General features: G+C 42.4%; 1 protein-coding gene across 1 annotated transcript; it reads left to right on the plus strand.

Moving 5' to 3' along the window:
• The first annotated feature begins 505 nt into the window (after positions 1 to 505).
• Positions 506 to 11,016, plus strand: IGFBP1 (insulin like growth factor binding protein 1). The gene is made up of 4 exons (XM_066584914.1): positions 506 to 1,067; positions 3,828 to 4,021; positions 4,393 to 4,521; positions 7,440 to 11,016. Exons 1-4 carry the CDS (start codon positions 710 to 712, stop codon positions 7,569 to 7,571), a joined length of 813 nt encoding a protein of 270 aa, XP_066441011.1. The 5' UTR covers positions 506 to 709; the 3' UTR covers positions 7,572 to 11,016.
• Positions 11,017 to 12,137: the final 1,121 nt, after the last annotated feature.

The following is a 12,137-nucleotide window of genomic DNA, read 5'->3' on the forward strand; positions in this document are numbered from 1 at the left end:
TGAGGCTAATGAACTCGGAAGGATCCTCAGAGTCCATCTATCCCTCTTGTGAGGTGTGAGGCTCCTGCGCCTCTAGATGGTGACCATTACACATTAACACTTAGTTACATAGGGGGTTAGGAGAGAATCTGCTGTTGGCCAAAACACGTTAGTACAGAATAAGGACGCCACAAGTTTATGATCTATTCCTGCCACCTCAAGCACGTCCGCTCTGAAGAGAAGGGATAGTTTGAAATCAGCGCCCCTGCTTATCTCAAGCGAATCTGGCCTTTCACTGCCTGAATAAGTGACTTTGTAACATTTCTAAGGTTGATGGAATGTCATTTCCTTGTTATGCAGGAAATTGTAAATCAAACGAAGTTTGTTCCATTTTTTTCAGTCTTTGTTTTGACAAGTGAACTTGCTGTGTGCAGAAGCGGGCGGTTGGGCGTCAGTGTTAGGCAACAGAGTGTAAAGGGAAGGGTAGAGGGGGCGTGGTGACCACCCGATGCAAAGACATGGCACTAACTATCAGTGTGTTTTACAAACAGTTCCTCTGGGCTAATGATTAATCTGAGGTAAAACATTAATGCCCCCATAATGCATCCTATATATGTAGTGTAGAGCTGACACAGGTATTAAGGAGCTTACTGACACACAGAGCCATAGTCTTGCCATCACACATAGACGCAGCACACTACCCACACTGCCTAAGCCAATAGTATTCAAAATGGCTAAAGAAATCAGCTCTTGCACATGGCTGCTATTAGCTGGTCTACTTCTAGCATCAGTGGCTGCAACAACAGAGCCACTGCATTGTGCCCAATGTACTGAGGAGAAGCTAGCTCTTTGCCCTCAAGTCCCTGCTGACTGTCCGGAGTTGGCAAGAGAACCCGGGTGCGGGTGCTGCTTGACTTGTGCATTGAAGCGGGGAGAAGCCTGCGGGGTGTACACTGCAAGGTGTGGAAAAGCACTAACTTGTCATGTAAAACCAGGAGAGCCCAGACCACTGTATGCACTAACAAGAGGACAAGCAATCTGCATGGATGCAGAGGACCTGGACAAGCTGAGAACTAGTGATACCACAGGTGAGTCTGCTGCCAGGTATATATACTGTGTACTGTAAGTGAAAAGGAAACAGGCGGGATCTGATTTCTAGTTAGCATTTAGTATGTAAGCTGAACCATGAAAAGCCCAATCTGTACCACTTTCTGCAACATTTTACATTGTGACGTTTTGGGCTAAAACTTTTACTGTATCAAGATATTATTAACAATGTTAATAATACGGCTACAAAAGGACCGAGATAAGCCGGGAGCTTGGGGAGAAAAATGGCAAATGAAGTTAATATTGATTAACGTAAGGTTCTGCACATGGGCAGGAGAAATGGGTGTCACCAATATACACTAAATGGGGTACTGCTAGGGAAAAAGACCTGGGATACTAGTGGATTGTAGATTAAACTGGAGTAACCAATGCCAGTCAGCTGCTGCAAAAGCTAATAGAGTCTTGGGTGCAGTAAAAGAGTTATAGGGGCGAGGGACGAGAACATTATCCTCCCACTATATAAGGCACTTGTAAGGCCTCACATGGAATACTGCGTACAGTTCTGGTCACCGGTGCTCAGGAAAGATGTTACAGTGCTGGAGGGGGTTCAAAGAAGAGCGACTAAACTAATACATGGAATGACGGGACTGGAATACCCAGAGAGGCACCAAAACTGGGATTATTCACCCCGGAAAAAGACGGCTAAGGGGTGACCAAATAACTCTGTATAAATACATGAGGGGACAATACAAGGATCTCTCTCCCATGATCTGTTTATACCAAGGACTGCGACGGTAATGAGAGGACATCCGCTACGTCTAGAGGAAAGCAGGTTTCATCACCAACAAAAAAGGGGGTTCTTTACTGTAAGAGCAGTGAGACTGTGGAACTCTCTGCCTGAGGGCATGGTGATGGCAAAATCCATAGAGGAGTTGAAGAGGAACTAGATGTCTTTCTAGAGCACTATAATATTACAGGATATAGACATTAGGTGACCAACGGGGTTGTTGATCTCAAATGTCGATCCAGGGATTACTCTGGCTGCCATTATGGAGTAAGGAAGGATTTTTTTCCTCCAAATGAGCTAAGTTGGCTCATTGGGGTTTTTTTGCCTTCCTTTGGACCAACAAGGGTGGGGGTGTTGAAACAACAGGCTGAACCAGATGGACGTTCTCTTCATTCAGCCTAACATACTATGTTACTATGTAATGTTAAATAAGAATAGAAGTTCACAGGATGCAAAGAGAATCCCCTGAACAGTTCATAGAATAGTGACTGCTTTATTTAAAACTTTCATTAGTTAGAAGAATACATTTTACTATATAAGAAAGCTTCTAGTAATCTCAGTTATCAAGGGAGCAGCCACATTACTTGGATCTTTTTAAGTCTAAAGTAATTGTTTCACCATTATCATAAAGTGTAAAGCCCCATTTACACGGGACGACTGTTGGGCAAACGATGGCTGACACTCATTCCCACATGTACTCGTCCCCACATGTACTTGTCCCCGCATGTACTCGTCACATAAACTCCCTCCCTTTTTTCAGCTCCAATAGACGTCTATGGGAGCCTCCAGCTTATCTCTGCAAAAGATAAGGCAAGACCTATCTTTTCTGGAACTTATAAAATCGGTCGCCGTTTTCAGTCGCTGATGTCCTATTATTTCCGGCGCAATGTTTTAACGCTGCTAAAAATCACTTGTCTGAATGAATACATTGGAATCCTTCCCCAGTGGTGTCTATACGATTTCCACGATCACCTGATTATTGCGTACATCAATTTCTCAGCGATGATGCTTGTTTTTGTGACCTGCGTCCTACTTTCTTGCATCAGTAAGGTGAAAGATCAAAGTATCATAAGGCTGCACTCACACTTCAGTTGGGGCTGTTGGTTCCAATTCCTCTTTCACTGAACAAACAGCTCAGTCCGCAGCTCTATCTGTTCAGTAAACCTGAGAGAACACAAAGCTTTCCATTTGTTTCCAGTCCTTTTAAAAACACAGTAAAAAATAATGGTACCAAAAATGGAAAGGAGACCTGGGATTATAAGTGACAACCCCAACTAAGGGGCCTTTCCCACGGGGCGGAATTGGTTTGGGGGGACATTTCGTACCACAATGTTACCCCTATGGGGCTTGAATTCCCCACCTGTTAAAATCCGCGTGTCTTCATTTCAGAACTGTATGATGAAATTCCGCAGCAGAAAAGCTTTCTGACATGGAATTAAAGACATCTTGAGGAACTGTTGCTGAGGATTTCTGACACACAGAAGATGTAATTCTTCAGATAAAGTCTACATTGAAAAATGCAAGAAATTCTGCAACATATTCCACAAAATGTTCTGCGGTTAAAAATGTAACAAAATCCGCTTTAGAGGTCCCTTACATGCCTGCTTGTCTATACATTATGGATGAATGTAGCCTTATAATATGTCTGTGGTTCCAGTTCATCTTAATGGTAGATTGTGGTTTAATTAGTCTCTAATTTCTGTTTGTAATTAGTTTCTAGAGTTTTATTACTTAAATATTGTAGGGCTAATTATACAACATTTCTGTTATAGATATATTATAGACTTGATTAGTGAGTTGTTACAATCATAGCACATGCACTGCTGGAAGGATTCTAAGGGGATTGTTACATTCTCAGATGAGGAATACATTTTCCTTGCTACAGTATCCAAATTATTACTCTGTTAATAGAAGTCATAGTGAAATCCCCACGCACTAAGATTGGGAGGTAGATGCCGCTATATAACGCCTGCTTACTATCAGAATGAATTCACCTGAACTCGTTACTTTGTAGAAGTGAAGGATTACTCTGAGCACGAGAACACGGCTCCGGAGAGCTTCGACCTTCCACAAGACCAGCTTCCTCCATTCCTCAGAATTTTTCCTGATGGTTTCGACAAGTTTGATGCCTGGAATGCAATCACCGTTTATGAACGCATGAAGGCTAAAAAGATGATTGACAGAAAGAAACTGAAAGACCAGTATCAGGTAAATCCTAATCCTGCCCACTAGTATGGACTGAAATACATGGCTAGAAAAATAATAATGTTACATTGTATGATATGTCTGTTATAGTAATAATGCTGCACAGCAGGCTTCCCCAACCGCTGGCTCTTCAGCTATTGTGGCACTACAACTCCCAGCATACTTGCACAACCTGTAACATTTGGCACATGCTGAGAGTCTTAGTTTCACTATGTCTGGCAAGCCATAGGTTTGAGAACAGTGTTTTACAGAATACACTCAGTTATGAGAGTAACTTATAATATTCCTCAAAGGTTTATTACGGATATTCATCAATAATACGAATGGCATTATAGCTTATTTCCATCTAATCCCTATTTTATGTGGTGCTGTAGGGACCATGTCAGAAAGACCTTTACAAAGCAATGGACAGACTGACAAGATTTCAGCAAAGGACTGGAGAAGATCTTTATAGATTCCACATTCCCAACTGTAACAGAAATGGCTTCTATCACAGTAAACAGGTACAATTTACTGCTTGTAAACTCCCCAAAATGTATCAAAGGGGCATAAACAGAGAGGTTGCTACATTGTCCTTTATAGGCTAGGGCAGTGGTGGCAAACCTATGGCACGCGTTCCAGAGGCGGCACTCAGAGCCTTCCCAGCTGGCACTCGCCGCCGTCAGCCGCTCACCACATTTGTAAATACCGGCAGGGGTGCCACAGCTCCCCTGCTGGTATTTACTCAGCAGCGCTGCTAGAGGCGCTGATCCCAGCGCACACTGTGATGTCAGTGTGCAGCCGGGATCCTCCTCCTCCCTCCTCTGACGTCTCCTACTTGGTTCCGCAAGAGTAGGGGAGGGAGAAGGGGTCCGGCAGCACATCACATTGTGCTCCTGGGATCAGTGACAGCAACAGCACCAAGCAGAGGAGGTGGGGGGGGGGGGGAATTGGGTCTCAGAGGGGGGCGCTATTACTACAGGGGCCACTATGGGATGTCACTATTACTACTGGGGGCCACTGTGGTATGTCACTATTACTACTGGCTACTGTGGGATGTCACTATTACTACTGTGGACGCTGTGGGATGTCACTATTACTACTGGGCTGATGTGGGATGTCACTATTACTACTGGGGCCACTGTGGGATGTCACTATTACTACTGGGGCCACTGTGGGATGTCACTATTACTACTGGGGCCACTGTGGGATGTCACTATTACTACTGGGGCCACTGTGGCATGTCACTATTACTACTGGGCTGATGTGGGATGTCACTATTACTACTGGGGCCACTGTGGGATGTCACTATTACTACTGGGCTGATGTGGGATGTCACTATTACTACTGGGGCCACTGTGGGATGTCACTATTACTACTGGGGCCACTGTGGGATGTCACTATTACCACTGAGACCACTGTGTGGTGTCACTATTACTACTGGGGGGCCACTGTGGGATGTCACTATTACGACTGGGGCCACGGTGCGGTGTCACTTACCGCTGGGGCCGCTGTGTGGGGTCACTATAACCACTAAAGCCACTCTGGGGTGGGTCACTATTAGCACTGGGGCTGCTCTGGGGGGGTCAGTATTACTGCTGGATTATGTTTACACGAGGTGGAAATGCTGCAGAATGTCCTCAGCGGAAATTTCCGTGGCAAATTCCACAGCATTTCCGCATCCAAAAGAAGTCAAAATCTGCATGCTGCCTATTTTGAAACAGCCTGGTCCTTTTAAGAACGACGGGGGTAAAAATCATACGTGGTGATAAGCCCCGCCCCCTGACATGTTGGCACTTTACAATAAATAAGTGGGTTTTGGGTTGCAGTTTGGGCACTCGGTCTCTAAAAGGATCGCCATCACTGGGCTAGGGGCATCTTCAATGATTCTTTAATCCATGTATATTTACATAAATATAATTTTTGCAATTACATGTTTTAAAAATTTGTAACCCTTGATCCTCTTTACACTCCTGTACACTGAATGCTGGAGGACTAAGATGCTTTCAGAATGAAATTAATAAACTGATGACAGAAGGGGAAGTGAAGTGTAATATACAGTTTATACCAGGGAGAATATGTGAGACCCTAGTTACAGCAGGGGAATGTGATGGGACACATTAACTAATTACTCAGAGTTCTATTAGTCTAGCTAACTACAAAGTGCAAGCTGCTAAGGCCTCACATGGAATACTGTGTACAGTTCTGGTCACCGGTGCTCAGGGAAAGATGTTACAGTACTGGAGGGGGTTCAAAGAAGAGCAACTAATCTAATAAACAGAATGGGATGACTGGAATACCCAGAGAGGCTGGGATTATTCACCCCGGAAAAAAGACGGCTAAGGGGCGACCAAATAACCATGTATAAGTACATGAGGGGACAATACAAGGATCTCTCCCATGATCTGTTTATACCCAGGACTGCGACCGTAACAAGAGGACATCCGCTACGTCTAGAAGAAAGCAGGTTTCATCACCAACACAGAAAGGGGTTCTTTACTGTAAGAGCAGTGAGACTGTGGAACTCTCTGCCTGAGGACGTGGTGATGGCAAAATCCATAGAGAAGTTTAAGAGGGGCTAGACGTCTTTCTATAGCGCTATGATAATGCAGGATATAGACATTAGATAATGGGCGAGTTGTTGATCTGAGTTTTGGAGTCAGGTAGGAACTATCAAAACGTTGATCCACGGATTATTCTGACCGCCACTATGGAGTCGGGAAGGATTTTTTTTCCCCAAAATGAGGTAAATTGGCATCTGTCTCATTGGGGTTTTTTTTCCTTCCTCTGGATCAACAAGCGGTGGGGGTGGAAACTGAATGCCAGCTCCTTACTGTGTTTGAGAAGTCCTGTTTATTCTCTTGTTGCTGCTGACCGATGGATTCAGACTGAGAAGGGAAGAAGTCTCAGTATAGGGCAGCACTGGCAGGAAATGAATTATCTCTCAGAACAGAGGCAACTGCTCTTAGGCACCATAAGGAGACGGCTTTCAGTGTTTGTAACCACAACTAGATAAATTATGTGTTCCCCCCACCTTCCTGGCTGTAGCTAGGATCACACATCTGCTCTCCTACCTGCTACAAACAGCAGGTTACACAACTTCCCTGAGTCTCATCGGTTTCAGAGTTCTGTCAGACAGCCTGACTAACAGATCCTAAAATTACCACAAGTAGCCATATTTATCGTCCCACTGGTCTACCGGTATAGAGATACAAGGCGGGTACAAACAGCACTTCCCAACAGCAAGCAGACAGCAGATTGCTATATGTAGAGCATTGCAAAGATTCCAAATACTGATGAACAATCATTCGTGCAGCGACCACGTATTGGGGAGTGGGGGGCTGCTTAATATTATACTTGCACAAAGATAGAAAGAGTGAAAATGTCAGGAAAAGGTTAAAGTATGCTCAGAATATTCATTTGGCACTTTTTGTTTTCTTAGTGTGAAACCGCACTTGATGGAGAACGAGGAAAATGTTGGTGCGTCTTTCCATTAACTGGGAAAAAGATTCCAGGTTCTCCAGAAAACAGAGGGGATCTGAACTGCCAGCAGTACCTGAATGCACAAGAATAGGTGCGGCCGGCGGATGCGCATCCTATACCGCTTGTTCATCTTCACAACTATTTATTCTAAGTAACATTTTCCCTTTTTCTCTTATTTCGTATTTTCCATTATTTATAAGTAATATTTCCTCCATATTTTACACCATTTATAGAAGAATTGTAAATCAAAACACTTATTTAACTCCTAAATTATATGTATATATGGCCGTATATATGAGATCAGCAGAGCTGGTGATGACTTAAATACAATTTTAAGCAAGCATGTTCCTCTTACGCACACACTTCATTTTGTATTTTTGTCCTTTGGAGGTTTTTCTATCATTTGTTTTAATAGAGTAACTGTTTTATGTAATTACTATTTAAGCTCAGTATAATATTCAGCTGCTGACTATGCAGTTTGCTTCAAAATGCCCCAAACACCTGAAATCTACAAATCTTAAAGGGGTCTTCCAGCTTTTAGATATTGATGGCCTACGGCAAAGTAAATGGAGGCCCGCGTGACCAGTTGGGCATTAAGCTGGGGCAGCGGGGATGTAACAGGTAATTGTTATCTTTTATCACATACTCTACTCTTAGACAATTTTTTTAAATCTTGGACAATGCATTTAAGAATAAAAAGTGCAAGAATGTGTGCCACCTAAAATCTGGTGTAGATTGAGGCAACTAATAGTTGGTGGGAAGTTGGACTAGACTGCCTAAAGATATGCCAGATTTCTCATCCAGTATGAGCCGCTGGGATAAATCTGGTGCATTATAAGACTGTCTGGTCTAACTATTAGACAGGATTAGTAAATCTGCAGTATTGACATTAAACTAACTTAAATGAACTTAAACCAAATCATACAAGTGTTTTGCATCATTCCGATTGTGGATGACGATATGCCCTCCTAAGCCTGTACTACGGATTTACACTCTATGTGTCACCATATGGCTTTCCATTATTTGTCTGGAGCTAGTCTTGTCTAGGAATACTTCTTCTAGAGGGCAGAACTTCTGCATTATATTGTACAACGGAGCATTATATTTTCTGTTCGATTTGTATGAAAACAGAAGGCATTGAAAGGTTCAGTAGGGCCCTAGTCCGTAGATGACCTATTATGGTCCTAGTATGGCCATGTGCATAGGGCATGAGAGTTACAATATGTCAAATATACAAAGACATATGTTGCCAATCTATAGTTCAATCATTCGTGTAACAACTAATTGCAGCCCTGACTGGTATCCGTCCTTCCTTGTCTTACCCCATCAGCTCATGAGCATTGATTTATCTAAAGCTGACCATACACATTTAATAGTGGCTTGTTTAGCTGGCAGCTATATTCTCAAACGCCAATGTGCAGGCTTGAAATGGCCATATTTATTTCAATAGGGAAGGGGGATAAGTGGCTGTCAGACATCCATGAGTTAAATCAGTACTTTGTGCCCTGTGGAGGGAGGATGGCGCTAGAAGTGTCTGGTAACAGCTTATTCTCCACGCTCCATTGACATAACATGGACATTTAGCTGTTAATAGGGAAATTGGTAACGATGGATTTCGCCTAACCGTTCTGCCATCCATGTCCACCTCAATATCCTAGCATTAATCATCCCAATTCACCTGCTATAATGTGCATTCCTCGTGGATATTTATATTTAGCTCATGAGTTTGATAATAATCCTGTTAAATACACTGAAGGTTTCAGTAGTTATGTATGATATCGGAAGTATGGGCAAATACATGACGGACTTTTACTGTTAATACAAGCATTTCTAACATGTATGTAAACTTCAGCTCCCGCTCCAAATTTCTGTATGTTCTTGATATCGATAATAACTAACACACCCACATCATCGCAACAATGTATCTCTTCACTGTTCGATGAAAATCACGAATACACATAATACTCCACTACTCTCCAACCTGAATGTATACACTCCCAGTCACAAAGCATTCTGTAGATGAGACTGATACAAACATATTTACATGTTGTATTATGTAACAAGTTAGGAAACATATAGATACATACATAACCCGTGTGCGAATGGAGCGCTCTTTCTCGGGATTCGTTTTTTAGGAGTTTCCATTACATATCTTCTACCTGTGTTTGAGTGGTTACTGAACGCCAACTTACAACCCTGTAAGGGGCAATAACAGCGCACCCATAAAGTGGCATGTGACACTACATAAACCTCCAATGTCATACAGGCTGAACTAGTGGACATCCAGCCTAACACACTATGTTACCATCTTACTATGTTATACTATGGCATTGAGAGGTTTTTCTTTCCTGTCTTGTTTTTTGATTTCTTAAGACATATTACTCCTAGTGAAGAGTAACTTTGTATTATAGTTCCATACTTTTCCCGCAGTGAGCCTATAGCTCTACATTATAGTGCCTCCGCACAGCCTTCATTACACGACTCTCATGTGTAGAAGGCCTATGTAAGCCTCCGTGTGGGATCAGAAGCAAGCAGGTATGCATTAGCTCTTCAGACTTGTGTAGCATACATTATGCCTCTGTACACGGTGGAGGTTACATGGAGCTACAACATTGGTTGTTTTATTATTAACGGACCTTTAATGCCCCAGCAAGAGATCTTATAAACCATTTCTATTATCTATCCTTAACAATACCTCTTCACCACATGACGTTTACAGACCTGTACACCGCCAACAAGGGGCTGGCGCTATTGTTTCACCTTCCATAATATCACATGTTAGATAATAACACAAGGTACTGAGGCCGGCGGATTCCCCCTATAGCACTCAGTTTAGGGAGGACCTGTTGCTATTTTTGATCTGTCTGTTTTAGTAAATACTTGTATTCCCCATGAAATAAGAATCCTACAGCATCTTCTCACATAACTCCAAGCTGAAGACGTGCCGTTCCTCTGTTATCCTTTCTTAGGAGGAAATTAACATTGGGAAGTGTTTTAACTCTGTCCAATCAGTGCTGATAACATGAGGGCAAGGAGAACGGTAACACCCAGTTGTCAATGAGGTAATAAATAGTCAGCAGGAATAACAGAGAAACTGCACAACATATGGGAAAAGCTGCTGCAGTATTTCATGGAGAACACAAGTATTTGTTAACTCCGACATGTCCGGAGTGCTGGCCACTAAGAAATAATCTTGTTTTGTTACACATTATATTTCGCATCGGACGGCTATATGTAGGTTCTTTATCTAGAAGTATTTTGTTTGGCCATGGACAGAAGCCCGGGGTTCATATTCATGCTTGTAATTCTCCAGATTCTTTAATTCTTCATTAGTTATCTGGCTTTAAGTCAGGAATTTAAGTTGCTGCTATTTTATATACTTCTCAGTTATGTGTTATATTTAATATAATGATCTGTTTGACACTTTGCTGCTAATAATCATTTTATTTTACTCTAATGATGAATTATTTTTACCTGTAATGATGATTGTGTTCTTTTTTTGTAAATGCTAATAATGTTTATTTTCAAAAAATGTGAACTGCTAAAACTGAATAAATGTACATTTTTAAAGAAAGCGTTTTGCTTATTCTTCAAAGGAGGTCCAACTTGTCGATCTTCTTTTCTTTAATGTATTCATAAAATCAGTTTTCTAAGTTTATAAAAAATACAGAAAAGTACCTGAAAGAGTTTGAATGTTCATCAGAAGCTGCTGCCATAGTTTGTAATTAGTTATTCCTCATTATCTTGTCCAGCACCATGGTTTATCACGTTAGCAGGGCTTCCTGCGCCAGAACTACCAATGTAAAGGACTGTAGTTCAATTCCTTTCCATATTAGAGACATTGTCTCTAATTACAATTGCCTGCTATTACAAGCCCTAAAGTAGTGTAATTACTGCAATTATTTACAGACAACACAGCTAAAGAGACACTGAGAGGGACAGGGCAAGCCAGCTGGGGAAGAGACAGCAGACGGAGAGCATTAGAGAGGAAGGGGGTATAGACGTCTGCTCAGAGTACAGACTCCCACAATAGGACTTAAGGTGCTTTTCCACGGGCCATCAGTTGGGTAAACGATGTCACCGCTAAGGTCGTTAGCACTCGTGTAGATCATTTACACTGATAGACTTCACCGCTGGATCGCGGGCTTCTCGCTCAGTGCAGAGCGGGGAACATTTACACAGAACGACGAGCCCGCGATCCAGCGATGGTTTTTATGTTGACTAAAAGTCAGCGATAACGAATAGCGAATGGATGCTAAACAATGTTTGTGCATTTACACTGGATTCATTGGTGTAAATGGCCCATTAGGCTATATTTACATGAATGTGAGTCTTACGCGAGTTCAATGCGTTGCAAGATGCACAAAACTCAAGCGAATATAAACTCCATTTTTTGGAGTTGTACACATGAGCGATGTTCTCTCTAGGTAAAGAAGATCAATGCATGATCTATTTGTTTGCATTCCTGAAAACGTATTGCCCAATGTTTTCAATAGGGAGGGAAAACACCTCCCACGGCTTGCGAGGGGGCGGTGTGATGTTTACCGTTGAAATGAATGGGAAACACTTGCCGATCCTCTGACACACCTGAAACAAGCATCGGGGGATAGGAAATTCAGAGCAGTGATGCCATGCATGTTCGCCTGAAAAACACCCC

The sequence above is a fragment of the Eleutherodactylus coqui genome, chromosome 12 (genome assembly GCF_035609145.1).
Source record: "Eleutherodactylus coqui strain aEleCoq1 chromosome 12, aEleCoq1.hap1, whole genome shotgun sequence".
Classification (NCBI taxonomy): domain Eukaryota; kingdom Metazoa; phylum Chordata; class Amphibia; order Anura; family Eleutherodactylidae; genus Eleutherodactylus; species Eleutherodactylus coqui.